This window comes from Petromyzon marinus, chromosome 3 (assembly GCF_048934315.1).
Source record: "Petromyzon marinus isolate PM22_M1 ecotype Great Lakes invasive population chromosome 3, UKy_Petmar_22M1.pri1.0, whole genome shotgun sequence".
NCBI lineage: Eukaryota > Metazoa > Chordata > Hyperoartia > Petromyzontiformes > Petromyzontidae > Petromyzon > Petromyzon marinus.
In genome coordinates, this window is record NC_133669.1 from 20,054,372 (window position 1) to 20,077,445 (window position 23,074).

At 49.8% G+C, this 23,074-nt stretch overlaps 1 protein-coding gene across 3 annotated transcripts in view; it reads right to left on the reverse strand.

Moving 5' to 3' along the window:
• Nucleotides 1–23,074, reverse strand: part of LOC116958264 (uncharacterized) — a 40,767-nt gene that overhangs the window by 16,640 nt on the left and 1,053 nt on the right. Inside the window, exons 1-3 of one of the 3 annotated variants that reach the window (XM_076052388.1) lie at nucleotides 16,839–23,073; nucleotides 16,019–16,622; nucleotides 8,670–8,747 (exon numbers count right to left, since the gene is read on the reverse strand). In XM_076052388.1, coding sequence (XP_075908503.1) covers nucleotides 8,670–8,714 — 45 coding nt within the window. In that variant the 5' untranslated portion in view covers nucleotides 8,715–8,747; nucleotides 16,019–16,622; nucleotides 16,839–23,073. Of the gene's footprint in view, nucleotides 1–8,669; nucleotides 8,748–8,835; nucleotides 10,389–16,018; nucleotides 16,623–16,838; nucleotide 23,074 lie in introns of those variants that run through there. The other 2 variants (XM_076052393.1, XM_076052397.1) reach the window with 2 other exon arrangements.

Below are 23,074 nucleotides of genomic sequence, written 5' to 3' on the forward strand. Positions count from 1 at the left end.
CAGTGTGGTGGATGAACAAAGACAAAGATCCCCCGTGTAGCCTTAAACAAACTTTTGAGGCAAGTACTGTTAGTGAGTAGCGCCCATGAAGGCCGGCACGGTGCACGAGGAGGTTGTGTAGATAACACCACGGCCAGCTGCCCTTTGCCTCCGCAGTGCATCAGGTACTCATTTGAGGCTAAGTCGACCTCGGGGAGCCCCAGGACCGGTTCAGATAATTGTCACTGCTGTTGTTGGCCGCGAGCTGGAATCAAACTTGGGTCGCCGTGTTTGTAGCGCAGCCTCACAGACGACACACACGTACGTACACTCAAATCCATACGCGACACATTCTAACTCGCACACAAGGGCACGAACAAATTCCCAAACATTGAGGGAAGGCACGTTTAGTTCCAAATTCACGCACGCACAGCAACAACCACAACCACAACAACAGCCGCCGTTCACCACTCAGTGACGCTTGGCCTCCTGGGAATACCCAGGTGCTGTAGGCTCTGGCTGCGCGGTGGCCAGGAGATGTTGTACTCGAGCAAAGGATTATTGCGTCCACCTGTGCCGAGCTTTAGCTGTTACGCTCCCGTACGAGTGGGGGGTCGCTCCTCAATTGGGGATGATTGAACATCCCCAATTGAGTAGCAGGACCCTCTTGAAAAAGAGCCTGGAAACTCAGCGTGCCTCTCCTCGGTGATTACATCGACCCTTACGCCGGCATGCATGGTAATCTCCGCCCTAGTAACGGTCTCCATCGGCAACCGTCGTCCCAGCGACGGTTGCTATGGTAACCCCCATCACAGCAACGACTTCCCCCCCCCGGTTACCGGTGCCGCCGACAGGAATGTGACAGTTGTTAAGCAACCGACGCCAAGGGTTAACGGGTCGGCAACCAACGGCGATGGCAAACAGGTTGCCAACGGCGCGGCTGGCATTTGCCGCGGGTATCGGTCGCCGCGGGCGACGGTCGTCAGGGGAGACAGCCGACATTGCAAATTTCGCTGCATCAGCTGTTGCCTGGCGACAGATGCAAGCCCAGAGGTCAGGGCCTAAATATAGAGAAATAGCATCACAGGCTGGGGCATCACAGACCAGCCCACACACACGCCGCACGGTACAGCTGCCTATTGAAACAGTAATGATATGGATGTACTGCCCCTGACCGTGGTAATGTGGAATTTAAAACCGTTGGCTCAGGGTCACCAACATACGTGCACTTGATCAGAACACACGAACGCACAACCGTGATCAGAAACAAAGACAAAGATCCCCACGTGTAGCCTTTACAGACTGTTGGGGCAAGTGCTGTTGGCGAGCACCTCTGACAGCCAGCAACGGTACACGAGGGGGTCGGAGGCCAGCACCGTGCCAGGCTGCCTTTGTCTCCCCCGTGGCGATGTTTACAGACAGCACTAGGTACTAGTTTAAGGCCGAGTCGACCTAGACACACACGTGTACACACGCACGCGTACAAGCGCACGTACGCACAGCTCTCATCTGATGCGGACAGTGCATGTGTACACACACATTATTCACAAACGTATTCACGCACGCGCACAAACACACGCATAAACACCTACAGCGATATGCATGTACGGACACCCATCACCACAGGCATTGGTGGTGATGATGGTGAGAGCTGTGATGGTCGTGATGGTGGTGATGGTCGTGATTAGTTGTGGCGGTGAAGATGACAGTGAAGGCTGTGATGGTGGTGAGGGCGATGATGGTTGCGATAGCTGTAATGGTGATGCTGGTGTTGATGGTTGCTGTGATGATGGTGGTGATGTTAGTGATGGTGATGATGGTAGGGTTATGGTGATAGTGGTAATGATGATGATAGTGGTGATGGCGGTGATGGTAGTGATTGTAGTGGTGATGGTAGTGGTGATGGTAACAACTGAGATGGTCGTGGTGATGGCTGTGATGGTGGTGATGGTAATAGCTGCGATGGTCGTGGTGATGGCTGTGATGGTATTGGTGATGGCGGTAACAATTGAGATGGTCGTGGTGATGGTAGTGGTGTTGGCGGTGACGGCAATAGCTGCAATGGTCACGGTGATGGCTGCAATGGTCACGGTGATGGCTGTAATGGTAGTGGTGATGGCAGTGACGGCATCAATTGAGATGGTCGTGGTGATGGTAGTGGTGATGGCAGTGACGGTAACAGCTGCGATGGTAGCGGTGATGGTAGTGGCGATGGTGAGAGGAGAATTGTGCTGATGGGGCGAGTGCTGTGGGATCTTGCTGGCTCAGCATGGCCGGGAGTGCTGACTCCAGCAGTCTCACCCCGAGAGGGAGAGATCTCAACACACACTCACACACGTGCAGACACACAAAGTTAAATATCCCCCGTATAGCCTTAGCAGACTGTTTGAGCAAGTGCTGTTAGCGAGCACCTATGAAGGCACACCGAAGTAGGTACTCATTTGAGGCCGAGTCGACCTAGGGGAGGCCCAGGACCAGTTCAGATAATCGTCACTGGTGTTGGCCGCGAGCGGGTTACATGCTTGTAACTCAGACAGATGCATATACACACGTACACACAAGCACACAGACAATTACAAATAGAGACCCACAAATACACATACAGGCATGCACATATATACACACACACCCTAGTGTAGACATACTAGTGTAGACATACTATGTATCTACATACCCACGTGTACGTAGATGCCGAGATGGTACGTTGACGTCACCACGACACTTGTGCCAGCCTAGGTACACACACACACACACTCACTAAAACACAAAGATCCCCTGTGTAGCCTACACAGACTCTTGGGGCAAGTGCTGTTAGCGAGCACCTATGAGGCCAGCACAATGGCTTGGCAAACACCACATCCCGCCACCTTTGTGCCCCAGCGCTGTTGTTTACACACCGCACCTAGTACTCATTTGAGGCCGAGTCGACCTTGGGGCAGGCCCAGGACCGGGAATTGAACTCGGCACCGCGGGTTCGCAGCGCAGTGACGCTGACCGCTACACTTCCGCTCACGCACGTGCACACACACACACATGCAGGCGCACGTGTACCACATCCACACAGACACACACACAGTATACATGCAAGCAGGGCATGAGGAACGGACAGCATTCATCGCGGCCCTACCGACATCTGTAGTAGTGCTTCACAAGCAATATTTACAGCTCTCTTGCCTCTCCTCCCGCCCATCTCTCATCTCTCCCTCAGCTCCCTGGCTCGCTCTCACTTGCTCGCTCACTCTCTCTCGTGTTGACAAAGCAAATGCTGATGCAGCACCTCTCGCACGATTATAAATACTGTATGAGAACACACAGACGCAGATTTACACGTGCGCACACAGACACAAACATCCCCTGTGTAGCCTTTACCAGACTGTTGGGGTCAAGTGCTGTTAGCGAGTACCTACGAACGCCGGCACGGTGCACGTGTGGGGTGGTGTGGCCGATACCACGCCCGACCGCCAGTGCTGATGTTTTACACAACCACACCAGGTACCCATTCAACAACACGTACAAAGACCCCCCGACCCGCCCATAGCCTCAACAGACTGGTAGGGCAAGTGCTGTTAGCGAGTACCTACAATAAAATACAAAGATTCTCCTTTATAGCTTTTAACAGACTGTTAGGGCAAGTGCTGTTAGCGAGTACCTATGAAGGCCGGCACGGCACACCCACCTACATATACAACACATACACGCACGGACGCGCGTACACAGACACACATCCCAACGTACGTTTGATTGCCACCATGAGTGCCGGCCATGATGAACCAACATTCTGTCAATACGAGCGTCAGGGTTAATGGATCACACAAAGATAGAACCTTCTGTGTATCCTTACCCCCCGCCCACCCACTGGGAAATTAGATAACTCCTACATAACGCAGCACGGCAAGTAAGTTACACACAGGTGCAACGCAGTTGGCTGATTACTGACTCCCAAACTAGGTTCGTCAATTTATAAATGTGTCGTAACCCTCCACCACCCGACACGGCCAAACAGTAAAAAATGTGTCACGTTTACAAAGGACAAATAGTTCACTACTTTAGCCCACCGGTGTGTTGAAGAGTGAATCAACATCATTTAAAATTTTAGTACGACGTTTCGCTGGTAATTACATCCAGCATCATCGGGCAATTCGCAAGAATGGTAAAGCCCTCACTTGCTCCCGGTCTTAAATAGAGCAGCAGGGTGACGTCATCATTTAACTCATTCAGGTGCAATGATTTGAGGCGGAGGGGGGGTATTGTAATTATATAATCGATTGGTAATCAATCAATGGTTATGATTAGTAATGAGTTGTAGATTAGTAATTAGAGGGTTATGACACATTTATAAATAACGCGATCTAACCCAAAAACCTTTATTATGAATATTGGTCGCGAAAGCCTACGTGTTAAACTAGGTTCGTCAACCCATTTTGTGCGGACATTCGTGTTACTAACCTCTCGTACTCAAAGTTGGTTTTCTCCGGGTTCTCCAGTTTCCTACCACACTCAGCCCAACTCTCATTTTACAGTGGGCCAATGGATGTCACGTAATGCAAGTTGCTCTTCTTTCGCACCGCACGTAGCCAACCATGATAAAATCGGAGGTGCGGGGGAAGGACAACCAAACACAAAAAGCGGTTCCAAAGAATTTACCTTTCAATCTAGATGATGATTTAACAGCGCAAAGCTCCAGTGGCTTCCTAATATCGGACGGGAGAGCGTTGCAGACGATGGCCAGCTATAAAGCCGTTGCCGCTGCGAGGATGACCGGAGTCCGCTTGATGGTTTATGTCAAACATCGACAATGCGATGGGATCCCTCCTGAAAAAAATACCCGTGGATTCAGCAAGCCTTTTCCTGGGTTAATAATGCACTTCGTTACTTTGGCGGAGTCTGAATGCCCGTCACCTCGCGTCGCACGGGGTTTTCGTCCAGGCACTTCGGTTTCCTCTGGCACGCACCACAGTGGCGAGAAGTTAACTACCTCGCCTGGTATTCAGGTCGTGGGTTCGGTCCCGACCCTGACGTCTGTATATTTGGGGCATGCGTCACTCTCCCCACGGTGGCGTGGATTTCTCTCTCCGGGTCCTCCGGTTTTCTCTCCACATTTAGAATCAACGTGCGTTTACGGGCATTTGGCCGCTATACATTTCCACTTGATAAGCCACTTCGTTGGGCTATCACTTGTGGCAAGGTCGCTTCTGAAAAAGAGCTACGCAGCTCAGTGGGCCTTACCAGTTTTAGTAAACAAGCATTAGTAGCCGTATTGGCCAGACATTCGAAACCAGGACCCTCCTGAATAAGGTTGTCAACCTGCGGCTCTTTAAGGAACCGCTTCGTGACGTTATTTATTCAGGACCCACTGTCTCGTATTCACCACCTGACATTGTGCGGCTCTTGAAATATTGAGGTTTTTTTTACCGAATTAAAAAAAAACGGCTCTTCTTGTTGCTGTAGTTGCCGACCCCCTGGTTTCGCTTTCCCAGGCAAAGTCATTTAATCGTGATTGTTAACAACAAATAAACAAAACAAATAATCTCATTTCCGAAGCAAGACTGGATTCTTTTTTTGTTGTTTGAGCCTTTTGCTTTGGTGCCATTTCTTTGATTCGTTTAATTCACCTTTCATTTCTGACGGCTTTCATTCGCTCGGTAGCTGCGAATATATTTCGCACCTCTAATTAGCACAGTTGGCTACGTACGGCGAGAAAGAAATTCAACGTACATACACTCACACAGAGACCAATAAACTCACTACACAGAGACCCATAGACTCACTCAGAGACCCATAGTTTATTGTCCTTCCCCTGCAACTCCGATCAGTATGGTTGGCTATGTAAGTATATAGTCATCGTACAGCGTCGCGGGATGCAATTAGCATGAACGATGCTATATCAAATGGAATTATCACGCGTTGTTAAGCGTGACCGTTGGTGAAGAATACGGAAACGACGACTGAAGAGTGCGCCAAGAAGCGTGGGGAGCGGCAAGCTTGCACCGAGAGACGGAAAGAGGAACACAGGTTCGTGACCTCATCAAACTGAAAGTGGGCTTGGACAGCGGGCGAGGCCCAACGGCCAAAAAAGAGTGGCAAGCCGAGGAACGGACCGCGCACCGAGGAGGAGATGGAGCGACAAAATTAGTTCGCGTGCAACAGGTGCCGGGTGGATTATCGCATCACAGGATCACAAGCGGTGCTGGCAGTGGCGACGGCCTGGGGGAGGCCTTCATCCAGAAGTGCATTGACCACGGCCAATGATGATTTACGACGATGATGACGTTGACAGTTGAAAGCAGGTGATTAGCGAGTAGGCAATGTCACGTGAATTGTCTGAGCAAACGCGATGGCTTGGTGACACTGTGCTTCGTAGTCCTGGTCGCTCTCACGCGAGCGTGACCGCGCTTGTACACAGCTGCGCAAAGCGCGAGGGAACAAACGGAAAACAACGCAAACGAGACAGGCCAAGTCGACCGCCGAATCAAAGTGTGACCCCAAAATCGTGGAAATTATCCAATTGGTGGAGGAATGAACCATTCCACAATCACACACGTATACATATATATAAAAAACACATGGACCCATACAGACTGTTGGCGTAAGTGATGTCAGCTAGGACCAATTAAGGTCGGCACGTTGCACAAGGGCATGTGACGTAGCCCACCATACCCAACCACCCAGTCGCCTGTCTCCCCAATACTGACGTCTACACACTTCGCCAGGTACTCATTTGAGGCCAAGTCAACCTAGGGGAGACCCGGGACAGCTTCTGCAATTCGTCACCAATGTTGGCCGTGAGTTGGAACCGAACGAGGGTGGCCGGGTTCGCAGAGCAGTGCAATAACTACCTCGGTACCCGCTCGTCCACCGTTCCGTACACACACACACACACAAAAAAAGACAAAGATCCCCCATATCGCCCTAACAGACTGTTGGGGCAAGTGCTGTGCTCATTTAATTTAATGCTCAGTCGACCGAGGGGTAGACTGCTCAGGACCGGTTCAGATATCTGTCCACGAAGTTGGCCACGAGCGAGAATCGAACTCAGGTCGCCGGGTTTGTTGCGCAGCGTGCAAACTCCTGCGCCGACCGCTTCCCCACTATTTGAATAACAATCGCACACACACACACAGATGTCTATAAACACGCGCGTATATATACACACAAACACGTGACATCATTTTATTGGGGAAAAAGCAGCGTGCTCTTCTTTGGCATTGGGGGGTCGATACGTCACATCCAGAAATAGCATCACAGCCACAGTTTCCTGGGTAGAGGTCTCCCTCCCTTCTCACTCACTCCCTCCCTCCTTCCCTCCAGCACGCACACAACGACAAAGATCCCCCGTATAACCATAAAAGACTGTTGGGGCAAGTGTTGCTAGCGAACAGCACCAATGAAGGCTGACACGGCACACGATGGGGGTGGGCGGCCAGCACCACGCCCGGCCGCCTTTGTCTCCCCCAGTGGCGATGTTTACACACCGCACCAGGTACTCATTTGAGGCCGAGTCGATCTAGGGGAGGGCCCAGGACCGGTTCAGATAACCGTCACTTGTGTTTGACTACGAGCGGGAATCGAACTCGGGTCAACGGGCTTGTGGCATGGCGCACTAACCATTACGCACGCTCACACGTGTTTGGCACGGGGCGCGAGAAAAACACTCGCACGAGCGGCGGGGGGGGGGGGGGCAAAGCACGTGCCACGAAGACGTAAACACGGGCGCACACGCGCGCGGCGCACGGGAGAAGAGAGGGCGGCACGCCGTAGGGGAGCAACCGCAAGCAACAACCGCGGGCAACCTCAAGGAAATAGGTATAGTGAGCGACGCGTTGAGAAGCTGTCCGGCAATCGCGTGCGTCCGTTAATGGCCACGGGGGGGGGGGGGGAACTGCGAGCGACCTCGAAAGGACGGGGGAACAACCGCGAGAGGTCAGCAAACCTGCCCCCCAGTGAGCAACCAAGCGCGGCCATCGACAACCGCGCGCAACCACACGCGCTCGTGGGAAGCCCAGAAGTGACCCAGACCCAACCGCGAGCAACTTCACGCAACCCAATCACTCGCGGCAAGAACTGCGAGCGACCTCGCGCGAAATAAAACCCTGCACGCGAAGCCAGCGGTGAACAGCCGTCGTGCGGGCAGCCGCACGACAACACCGGGGCGGGCCCCCGAGCCACGCGCCACCTCTCGCGAAGAGCAACAAGTCTCGCGCCGCAGGAGCGAAGCGACTCCCGAGAACATTTGCCCTGGGCTAGGGCTCTGACGAGCGAACGCGCAACACCGGGCAACCTCGACGCAACCGTCCTCGTACGTAGACGTGAGGGAGCGGACGCCCGCACACCCTCGCACTCCCACTGTCGCTTGCACTCCCACACTTCTCTCGCTCTCTCTCCCTCGCACTCCCACTCTCGCTTGCACTCTCTTTCGCACTCCCACTGTCGCTTGCACTCCCACACTTCTCTTACACTCTCTTTCCCTCGCACTCCCACTGTCGCTTGCACTCTCGTTCGCACTCCCACTGTCGCTTGCACTCCCACACTTCTCTTAACACTCTCTTTCGCACTCCCACTGTCGCTTGCACTCGCACCCCCTCTCTCACTCGCTCCTCCTGCACTCCTCTCTCGCGCACACAGCCTTGCACACCCATCACGCACTCTCATCCCGCACACTCGCTCACACTCGAACCCGCTGGCTGGCTCACCTTGAGAGCCTTGTTCACCTTGCTGCTATTGCTGTTTGTCGTCATGCCACGAAGACTGGCAGTGCAGAGAAGGCCTCACTGCGGGTCGAGAAGAGAGAGAAAGGTCGGGATGGGGCGGGAGGACAAGGGGAGAGGGACCGGGGGTCAAACACGCGTTTGTTCTTACCATTGCTGCATGCTGCAAATGATCCGCTCGTGCAGCACACCGCAAATGATGAATCTCCATTTGTGTTCCACACGAAAGATGACGGATGGTCAACGTGAGTGTACACATTTGTTGCTGCTGCATGCTCCAATTGATTCCCTTGTGTTGCACGCTGGAAATTGATACTCTATTTCTGTTCGCTACAAGAAGGGAGAACCAATTGGTAAACACTGCTATATACACATTATATTTAATGCCAAATGCTGAAAATTATTCTCTATTTCTAGTCGACACAAAAGAGGAGAGGGACAAACGGTGTAACACCGGTGCACTCATTTGCCGCTGCTGCATGCTGCAAGTGATTCCCCAGCGCTGTGCGCTGCAAATAATTCTCCTGTGTGGAAAGCTTCCCCATTACACAGCAGCATCAGCATCAGGAAGGCACGCTTCCTGCCGCAAACGCTTGTCGCTGGGTCTCGGCGGAAATGCCCGAGGCTCAGAGAACCAGACCAAGGCCTTCGGACGGGAGAAGACGACAACAACGCGTGTCACACGCGCGCACATGCACACGTACAAACAATAGCAAAGATCCCCCCCGTGTAGCCTGCACAGGCGGTTGGGACAAGTTCCGTAAGCGAGAGCCGATTAAGGCCGGCACGGCACATGAGGGAAGTGGGTGGCCAGCACCACGCCCGGCCGCATTCGCCTCGCCAGTGCTGATGTTTAAACACGGCACCAGGTACCCATTTATGGCCGAGTCCACCCAAGGGTGGCCCATTACCGATTCAGACAGTTACCGGTATGGTGCAGTGGGAGAGAGTCAAACTCGGGTCGCCTGGTTTGTAACGAAGCGCGCTAACCACCACACTAGTGCTCCCCACTGCACACACCTGTGCTCGCGCGCACAGGTGTGCACGCACCTGTGCGCGCGAGCGTACACCTCAATGGCCGGAGCTGAGGCTGAGGGGGAATTTTCTGAGCGACGTTCGCAAAAGGGGAAATCAAAACGCAAAGCCACTTCCGTGAGGTTTTTGCTGGAAAGCTGGAGAGAGCAGCAGCCCTGCTTTTACCAAGCCCTCCACGTGGCCACTTCATCCCGTGAAACTGTGGAATATTGACGCACGGAACCCGAGCAAATCGCACTGCCGTGGTGCACGCACGCACACACGCACGCACACACGACCCAGTACAAAGACCCCCCGTGTAGCCTTAACAGACTGTTGAGGCAAGTGCTGTTAGCAAGCACCTACGAGATATCCTAATCCTCTAGCACATACACGCACATGACCCAGAACTTTGGTGAGGGAAACTAACCTCTAACCCTCTAGCACACAGACACACACGACCCAGTGAGAACCACGATGACACGTGGGATAGCCACTGTTGTGATTAATGAATAAACAGCCCCTCCCACACGCAGCAATGGGAGGGGGGGGGCGGTGGCGGGGAGGGGGTGCAAGGTGAAGTGCTGGACATTGGGGCCAGAGCAACGGCCGCAACAGGGAAAATAAATACACAAGAATTACATCTGAGCTGATAAGAGGGACTCCCACCGAACTCCCCGGCCAGTTTGCCTGCCGGCCCACCTACCCGCCCGCCCGCCCACCCACAGGCCTACGAACTCACCCACCCACCTACCCACTTGTCTGCCCGCCCGCCCGCCCGCCTTTGAGGAACTACATCCACAATGGCCAACCGACCGTGCACACCAAACCGCCACCCCCAGCCCATCACGTACTCGCAGCACTCGCACCCAGAGACAAAGATCCACCCCCCCTGTGTAGCCTACGCGGGTTGTTGGGGCCAGCGCTCTTACCGAGAACTCACGAAGGCCATCGGCACGGCACACCTATGAGGGCGGTGTGACCAGCACCACGCCCGGCCGGGCCACCTCCCGACTCCCCAGCGGTCATATTTAACACACCGCAACGGGTACTCATTTGAGGCTGAGTCAACCTAGGAGAGGCCCAGTACCGGTTCAGATAATCGCCACTGGTGTTGGCCGTGAGTGGAAATCGAACTCAGGTGGCCAGGTTCATAGCGTAGCGCGCTAACCGCTACACTAACGCTTCCCACCATTCCGCGTACACACACGCTCGCACGCTCGCCAAAAGCACATGGCACTGGCAGACGAGACAGACTGGCGAATGTTTTGGCGGTGGCGTTGGGAGCGAGTGGAGATTCTTACGGCTGTTGAGGGGTTTCCGCTTTGGGGGTTTTTTTTCCTCGACTAAGTACCTAGCAAGTATCCCCGTGAAAAACGGGGCTCGGAAATTCGAAAAGACCAGCGACAAAATTTATACCGCAACTTCTTTAAAGAGGGCATCCAATTCAAGTGCAAAACAGCTGGATGTGGAGTTTACACATGCCAATTTTATTTATTTTGGTTTCAACCGAATTATTTAAGGCATCAGCGAATGAGAAAGAGTTATCAAACGGCGCTCCGAAACCGACGGGCCGAGTTCGACTCCCCGGCCCTCCGAGATTGACGCCAAGTGCCAAGTGGTCACTTGAACCGGTCCAAGGGCTGGCCGCCTTCACCGAAATCCTCGCACTGACCAACGTCGTGAAGGACGGCCGCACGACCTCCATAACCGACACGACGGCACGTTGTGCGGGGTCCTTTCATCCAGCAGTGGATTGACAACGTACTGTAAGTTTCTGTGTAAGAATGGTGACGGAGGAATATTTGTTTTAAATGCAAAGTGGAGCAATATCTCCTGCGGTACTTCCAAATGGAAAGTGGTGAGTGAGGCAGCTGTAGCTGTGGTTGACACGGGGGGGGGGGCAAGGCTGGTGTGATCAATGATGTTGAAATGACGATGTTGCTTCATCACACGGGAAGTGGAGATGGGAGGGATTGAGATGATGCTCAACGTCCTAGTACTCAGTGTCACACCATCAGACGCTAGCTCGAAAACACCAACGCATCACAGTGGTGTGACTGAGTGTGGTGGTGTGATATCGAGTGGTATTGTCACCTTTTCTGTACTGCACTATCACTCACTCACCCATGAACACCATAGCATAACATACGCAAAAACACATACACATTATATACCTGTACAACATTCCAGCATACGTGAACGAGACAAAGATCCCCGTATAGCCTACAAAGACTGTAGGGGCAAGTGCTGTTAGCGAGCACCTATGAAGGCCGGCACGGCACACGAGAGGGTGGGTGGCCAGCACCACGCCCGGCCGCCTTTGTCTCCCTAGTGGCGATGTCCACTACACACCGCACCAGGTACTCATTGACGCTGAGTCGACCTAGGGGAGGCCCAGGACCGGTTCAGATAATCGTCACTGATGTTGGCCGTGAGCGGGAATCCAACTCGGGTCGCCGGGTTCGTAGTGCAGCACGCTAACCACTGCGCCACCGCTCCTCATCTGTACAACATTCATGCATACATGAACACACACATACGTGCTACAATACCTATGCATGTGTGCATACGAAACGTTGAGTAGGCTATGCATGCACGCGCATCATGTGATTGTGCATGTATGGTCAGCGCACGCAGTTTCACGCACACAGACAACATTGCGTCAGTGAGAAATGTGCGATCGTTTAAGGCCAGAACAGAGAAACCAGGAGCACATGGCGTGGCACGTGACTCACAGCAACACTGCACCAAGTTCACCAGCACGTGTACGTACTCGCCAACTCTGTAACATCGCCTTTGTACCACAGGTAGAACTGCTTTTTGTGTTTCAACTCTTGTCCTTCCACCGCACTGCTGATTAGCAAGGTTGGCTACGTACGATGGGAAAGAAGTTCAACGTACATACGCTCACACAGGTGGGGACCAAGGACGTGGCACCTGCGGTAAAAAGACGATGTTACATAGTATGCACAGGTAATCTCCCAGAACGACAACTGAAACAATGGAGGTTTCTGAAATTCCGATCCTCCTCCTCCTCTTCCCACCACGACCTCTGCCAAGACGGTAGGTCTCGATGAAGGGGGACATCAAACTTTATTGGTTGGCAGGTCGGGTGTGGTATGTACGTATATGTATGTTGAAATTATTTCGCACCGTACGTAGCCAACCGTGCTAATGGGAGGTGCGGGGTAAGGACGACAAACTAAAGACACAAAGCTGTTGTGAAGAAATTCGTTTTCAATCTAAAGTGTGGGTAGGCCCACCTCCTCCAATACGTTTTGCTCAACGTGGAAGAGTAGGCCAAAGACTCTCCAGAGCTCACTCTAGTGCAGACCCCTTCCACCAGCAGTGGCATGAGTAAGCAATTGCAAGGCTGCACATGAACTGTCTACACACAGTTATTATACACAGTTATACACAGGCACAGCGATACTGTATGCAGGCACGCTGTGCTATAGACACGCAATTTATCATAATATAGAGCGTAAACAATAAACATGGTACATTAACATGTCCTACTGACAGCTGTAAGACACCACATTCACACAAGACACTAAACGTGAGTCACACACCCATACATGGTGTATCACACCCCATACTGCTTACCTTGCCCACGCACATATCATGCACACCAAAGACACACATAATACATACACACTTCACCCCACCCACACCCATCCCCTCAACTTCACACGCACACCTCCACATATACCCTCAATATATATAAACACAATACACTATCCCAACACACACCACACACACACACCATGCAGCTTCAAACACACCCAAAACACACACACACCATGCATGCCCCACACACACCACACACACACCATGCATGCATCACACACACACATGCATGCCCCACACACACACCATGCATGCATGCCCCACACACACACATGCATGCCCCAAACACACCACACACACACACCATGCAGCCTCAAACACACCCAAAACACACACACAATGCATGCCCCACACACACCACACACACCATGCATGCCCCACACACACACCATGCATGCCCCACACACACCACACACAGCATACATGCCCCACACACACCACACACACACACCATGCATGCCCCACACACACCACACACGCACCATGCATGCCCCACACACACCACACACACGCACCATGCATGCCCCACACACACCACACACACACCATGCATGCCCCACACACACACCACACACACCATGCATGCCCCACACACACCACACACACACACCATGCATGCTCCACACACACACACACACGCACCATGCATGCCCCACACACACACACCACACACCATGCATGCCCCACACACACAGCACACACACCATGCATGCTCCACACACACACCACACACACACACCATGCATGACCCACACACACCACACACACACACCATGCATGCCCCACACACACATCACACACACACCATGCATGCTCCACACACACACCACACACACACACCATGCATGACCCACACACACCACACACACACACCATGCATGCCCCACACACACATCACACACACACCATGCATGCTCCACACACACACCACACACACACCATGCATGCTCGACACACACCACACACACACCATGCATGCCCCACACACACACCATGCATGCCCCACACACACCACACACACCATGCATGCCCCACACACACCACACACACACACCATGCATGCTCCACACACCACACACACACACACCATGCATGCTCCATACACATCACACACACACACCATGCATGCCCCACACACACACACACCCCACACACACCATGCATGCTCCACACACACACCACACACACACCATGCATGCCCCACACACACACCACACACACCATGCATGCCCCACACACACCACACACACCATGCATGCCCCACACACACACCACACACACACACCACACACACACACCATGCATGCCCCACACACACACACACAGCATGCATGCCCCACACACACCACACACACACACCATGCATGCCCCACACACACACACAGCATGCATGCCCCACACACACACACCACACACACACAGCATGCATGCTCCACACACACCACACACACACACCATGCATGCTCCACACACACCACACACACACACACCATGCATGCCCCATACACATCACACACACACACCATGCATGCCCCACACACACACACACCACACACACCATGCATGCCCCACACACACACCACACACACACACCATGCATGCTCCACACACACCACACACCATGCATGCCCCACACACACCACACACACACCATGCATGCCCCACACAAACCCAACGCACATCCCACACACAATCCCCCCACACACCGACCCCTAAATGATCGGGGTTGCCGCGATATCGTGTTTCACGATACGATATAAATTTCACGATACGGCGATTATCACGATATCGGAGTCCCTTTACGTGTGCACGGCGCGTACACGAATGGGGAAGTTCTATAGCCTCGCGTGCTTTCATGTACATCGAGTACCAATTACAATGACTTCGTAAACGTTATTAAATAGTAGTTTAACATCAGCCTGCCCAAAGTTTCTCTCACTATTGCAACTTGACAATCTGCGATGATTATTATAACTTGTAAAATTGCGTAATGTGCCGGCAATTTACCCGTCCTAATTTAATGAGCAATACACGTGTATTTATTTACAGCATTAATTTGTATTTTTTCTTTTGGTCGACGTAGATGTTCCGAGTTGTATATGTTGCGATATGGCGATATCTTGCCCAAATCTGACGATTATCGTAAGATTCCTCGTATATATCGTAAGATACCTCGTATATATATTCGCCGAACTGGGTCACCCAAAATGACAACAGAAATGTAAAACAATAAATACCTCGCAGATGATTCAATTGTGGGTTTTTTGTTATGTAAAACAATTGCGTCACGTGATGTGCAAACATATCGTTCGATATATCGATATATCGATACATCGATACATCGATATATCGCGGTATCGCTGCACGCTCACACCGTTACGTCAAAAGCTAAAGGACTTAACTCCCACACGACAGCAGTACACAAAAGCACTTTATAAACACAACTGTAAGAAGAAAAATTTGTTCGATTATCGCGGATAAATCATAAATATCGTCACGATATCGTCACTATATCGTACGATATCGTCGCGATATCGTCGCGATATCATCGCAATATCGTGACGATATCGTCGCGATATCGTGTGATATCGTTATAATATCGTACGATATCGTCACGATATCGTATCGTCACGATATCGTACGATATCGCGGCGGCGACCCCCCCACCACCGCCGCCCCTCACTCACCTCGTGACGCCAAGGGATGAAGGTTTCACTCTGCACCACCGTCGTCATCATCAACAACAAACTAAAACCGCTACAACAAAACACCTAAATACGGCGCCATTCCAATGTCTACAACAATAACAAACCCCGCCCCGCGTAAGATTCTCTTTTTTTGTGAAGGTAAAAAATATATATATTTAATAAAAACACCAAATTCCCCTCAGCGCCGCCGAGCGCCGGCGGCGATAGCGGCGGCAAAAAGGCGGGAAAACGAGAGGCCGCGGCGCGTAGCCTGTGCTAGAAAACTAAAACAAATAAACAAAAACGGATGCAAACACAGGAGCGGACAACATCAATAACAAACAAATAAAGCCGTGGGAGGGATGTGTAGAGAGGGAGAGAGAGGGAGAGTGACCGCATGCACTCCGGGCGCGACGGCGGTGGTTGTTGAGGCCGAGATGAGGCGGCTGCCCTGATGACTCAGCAATGAACCACGCACTCACCATACACACTACTACACTACACACACTCTTACACTACACACTATCTTACACTACACACTATTACACACTCTTAAACTACACTCTCTTACACACTCTTACACTACACACTATCTTACACACTACTACACTACACACTTACACATTCTTACACACACTCTTACACTAATACACGCACTCATACACACTACTACACACACTATCTTACACACTCTTACACTATTACACATTCTTACACTACACACTATCTTACACACACACTACTACACACTCTTACACTACACACTACTACACACACTCTTACACACTACTACACACTATTACACTACACACTTACACACTCTTACACTACACACTATCTTACACACTCTTACACTACACACTATCTTACACTACACAATATCTTACACACTAGTACACACTACTACACACACTCTTACACTACACACTATCTTACACTACACACTATTACACACTCTTACACTACACACTATTACACATTACTACACACTATTACACACTATCTTACACTACACAATATCTTACACACTACTACACACACTCTTACACTACACACTCTTACACTACACACTATCTTACACACTACTACACACTCTTACACTACACACTATCTTACACACTACTACACACTCTTACACTACACACTATCTTACACACTACTACACACTCTTACACTACACACTATCTTACACACTACTACACACTCTTACACTACACACACTCTTACACTACACACTATCTTACACTACACACTATCTTACACTACACACTATCTTACACACTACTACACACTACACTACACACTATCCACTACATTACACACTACATGACACACTTTTACTAGACTCTTACACACTACTACACACTCTTACACACTACTACACACTCCTACACACTCTTACACACTCTTACACACTACATACTCTTACACATTACACTACACACTACATGACACACTCTTACACTACACACTATCTTACACACTACATTACACACTACACACTCCTACACAATACATGACACACTTTTACTAGACGCTTACACTACACAACACACTCTTACACACTACATTACACACTACTACACACTCTTACACTACACACTCTTACACACTACACTACACACTACATACTCTTACACATTACACTACACACTACATTACACACTCTTACACATTACACTACACGCTCTTACACATGACACTACATTACACACTCTTACACACTATACTCATCATACACACTACACACTCTTACACACTACATTACACACTTTTACTAGACTCTTACACTACACAACACACTCTTACACACTACATTACACACTACTACACACTCTTACACTACATACTCTTACACATTACACTACACACTACATTACACACTCTTACACATTACACTACACGCTCTTACACATTACACTACATTACACACTACACACTCTTACACCCTATACTCATCATACACACTACACACTATACTCATCATACACACTACACATTCTTACACATTACATTACACACTTTTACTAGACTCTTACACACTACACACTCCTACACACTACACCCGCACTCCTAACTTACAGTTACTCATAACTACCCACGGTGTTTCACGATTACCAACAAACGTTACGATGATTTTAAAAGCACCCGCCCAGTGCGCTGAAGTTAAGGTCTCTTCAAGGTTGTGAACAGGGCACTCATCCAGCAGTGGATTGAACAGGCCGTGGTGTAATGCCGTGCCGTACATTACACACACACACTTGCAAGACACACACGTGTCGTTACACACCTCGCACGTGCTGTTACACACCTTGCACGTGCTGTTACACACCTGTAACGCTCTTTGAGTAGGTCAACCTAACACACGGAGCCGCACGTAGTTAGACCCCCCTAACGCATATTGTAACGCCTTTATTGCCGCATGTTTACACACCTCACGGAATGAAATACCTCATTCATTATAATACTTACACACTATAATGTCCGATACCGTTCAACAACATATTTGCACTCACAGACCTCGTCATTAACATCGCAACACATCTTACCCGTACACATCTTTACACAATGAACACGAATACCGTACACAACACACGCCTTCACTCTTGTAACACATTTACACACGTATAACATAAGCATGGGTGAACACTCATTTACAAAGCTACAACTCACACCTGTAATGGTATTTACACCCCTTAACACAACATAGTTACACGCCAGAAGATCGCACACGTGAATATCGGCCCCCTTTACACGCTTATAACACACTCCTTTACACGTGAACACACCTAACACTACACATTAACACACGTAACACTACACCATACACTTAACACTACATATGAACACACCTACACGTGAACACGCGCCTATTACTACACATTAACATACCCGAACACAACACACGCTTAACACTACACATGAACACCCCATACACGTGAGCACACCATAACACTACACGTGAACACACCCTAACACTACACGTGAACACCCCTATACACGTGAACACACCCTAACACTACACGTAAACACCCCTATACACGTGAACACACCCTAACACTACACGTGAACACCCCCGATACACGTGAACACACCCTAACACTACGCGTCAACACCCCATACACGTGAGCACACCCTAATACTACACGTGAACACCCCATACACGTGAACACACCCTAACACTACACACTTAACAATACACATGAACACCCCTGTACACGTGAACACACCCTAACCCTACACGTGAACACCCCTGTACACGTGAACACACCCTAACCCTACACTACACGTGAACACCCCATACACGTGAGCACACCCTAACACTACACGTGAACACCCTATACACGTGAGCACACCCTAACACTACACGCGAACACCCCTATACACGTGAGCACACACTAACACTACACGCGAACACCCCTATACACGTGAGCACACCCTAACACTACGCGTGAACACCCCTATACACGTGAGCACACCCTAACGCTACACGTGAACACCCCTATACACGTGAGCACACCCTAACACTGCGCGTGAACACCCTATACACGTGAACACACCCTAACACTACACGTGAACACCCCTATACACGTGAACACACCCTAACACTACACGTGAACATCCCTGTGCACGTGAACACACCCTAACACCACACTGCACGTGAACACCCCTATACACGTGAGCACACCCTAACACTACACTACAAGTGAACACCCCTATACACGTGAACACACCCTAACACTACACGTGAACACCCCTATACACGTGTTGCCGTGCCGGCCTTCATATGGTGCTGCACACTATCAGCACTTGCCACAACAACTTTATTACAGGCAACACGGGGGGGGGGGGGGAGGTCTTCGCTTGTGTCGACACACCCGGCACAACCGTCGAGCAATCGCGAACACTCGGAATCACAACCAAGACAACAACTCCTCTTGCGAGAACAACAACAACAACAACCCCCACGCCGTTGTAGACTCATGAATATAGTCTTACAGGCAAACACACTCAACACACACGTGTACACTAACAATCACCACCACAACAACACCACACACACGTGTACACTAACAATAACCACCACAACAACACCACACACACGTGTACACTAACAATCACCACCACAACAACACCACACACACGTGTACACTAACAATCACCATCACAACACACACGTGTACACTAACAATCACCACACACACACACACGTGTACACTAACAATCACCACCACAACAACACCACACACACGTGTACACTAACAATCACCACCACACACACACACACACGTGTACACTAACAATCACCACCACAACAACACCACACACACGTGTACACTAACAATCACCACCACAACAACACCACACACACGTGTACACTAACAATCACCATCACAACACACACGTGTACACTAACAATCACCACACACACACGTGTACACTAACAATCACCACCAAAACACCACACACACGTGTACACTAACAATCACCACCACCACAACAACACCACACACACGTGTACACTAAAAATCACCACCACAACAACACCACACACACGTGTACACTAACAATCACCACCACAACACCACACACACGTGTACACTAACAATCACCACCACAACACCACACACACGTGTACACTAACAATCACCACAACACCACACACACGTGCACACTAACAATCACCACACACACACACGTGTACACTAACAATCACCACCACAACAACACCACAGTGTTCACTAACAATCACCATCACAACACACACGTGTACACTAACAATCACCACCACAACAACACCACAGTGTTCACTAACAATCACCATCACAACACACACGTATACACTAACAATCACCACCACAACACCACAAACACGTGTACACTAACAATCACCACCAGCACACACGTGTAGACTAACAATCACCAGCACACACACACGTTGACGTGTACACTAACGATCACCAGCACACACACACGTGTAGACTAACAATCACAACACCACACACACAGTTAACAACAAGCAGCCCGACACGCTGACAATTGTACACACTCAGCAGAAACACACGCACACACTCAGCAGAAATAAGCCCCACACACGTGTGTACTCGGCGCTGGTAAGGCTAAAACACGTGTGTTTACTTTTAACCAAACCTCAGGTTTACACACCTGTTCACCTGTAAGGTTTACCACACATTTTCCTTATTTACATTCGGAGTTTGGGCACACTCGGGCTAATAACCACCCAACGCACACACGAACGCGTGGGCTCTAGCCTAATGCTTTACTTCCATATTTGCTCACGCACACATTTACACACAAAACACATGGACTCAACGCACACTCACACACACTTGTTTACACGCACACTCACTTGTTTACACACACAGACACACTTGTTTCCTCACACAGACTCACTTGTTTACACACACAGACACTTGTTTACACACAGACTCACTTGTTTACACACACAGAAACTTGTTTACACACAGACTCACTTGTTTACACACAGACACTTGTTTACACACACAGACACTTGTTTACACACACAGACACTTGTTTACACACTCACAACACACTTGTTTACACACAGTATATCCTGGAAACTCGCATAATACTATTACACGCGTGTTTACACACGAACACGTGGACTCACACACTTGTTTACACACACACACAATACTTGTTTACACACACAATACACCGACAACTCACGCAATTCTATTACACACGAACACGTGGACTCAATACTCACACACGCACACACACACGTGGTTTACACACACACACTGGCAATAAACTCAACACATTTCTTTGGAAACTCGCAGAACACAGAGAATAACAACGCTATTACACACCCAACACGTGTTGACTAACGTTGACACTACAGCACACCAACACCTTACACGTTTACACACTCACACTTGTTTACACACTTGTTTAACACACTCACACGTGTGTGAGTGTGTTAAACAATTGTACACCTAACACACCTAACACTTGTCGACTTACGTGCTTTGTTTCTGCCACACTTGTTGACACACACACGCACGTAAATTTGTGTACACACACCGATCCACAAGTCATTTACTGCAAACACATTCAACAACACCAATGTACTCACTGCACTTCTCATCTCTTTATGAAACACACATCTGTACAGTGGTGTTTACACACTCAACACTAACAACACACGTGTATATATTTAACGTATATTTAACAGGTCCAGTACAAACACAGTTTCGTTTACACACTCGCACGGGCTACACTGCACACACGAAACACGAGTACTGTAGCGATGGATTTAGTATTTACACACGAATACACAGAGACTTGTACACACATACACACACAAGTTTACACACAAACCGCATTGCACTCACACCGTAGTAATGTGTTTACACACACTTGTTTACACACACGCGTTTATACTGCAATGTATTTTACACACACACGGTTACACACAAGCCACATCACACACTTGTTTACACACACACATGGATACACACAAGCTACAACACACACTTGTTTACACACGCACGTTTATATTACACACACATGGTTACACACATGGTTACACACAAGCCACATCACACACCCATCCACACACTTGTTTACACACACACACTTGTTTACACACAAGCCACATCACACACACACACACTTGTTTACACACACACTTGTTTACACACACTTGTTCACATACAAGCCACATCACACACACTTGTTTACACACACTTGTTTAAACACACACCACATCCCACACACACACATCCACACACTTGTTCACATACAAGCCACATCACACACACTTGTTTACACACACTTGTTTACACACACCACATCCCACACACACACTTGTTCACATACAAGCCACATCACACACACTTGTTTACATACACACTTGTTTACACACACACCACATCCCACACACACACATATCCACACACATCACACACTTGTTCACACACACTTGTTTACACACACACCACATCACACACTTGTTTACACACACCACATCCCACACACTCAGCAACTCGCTCAAGAGAAACCTCTAAA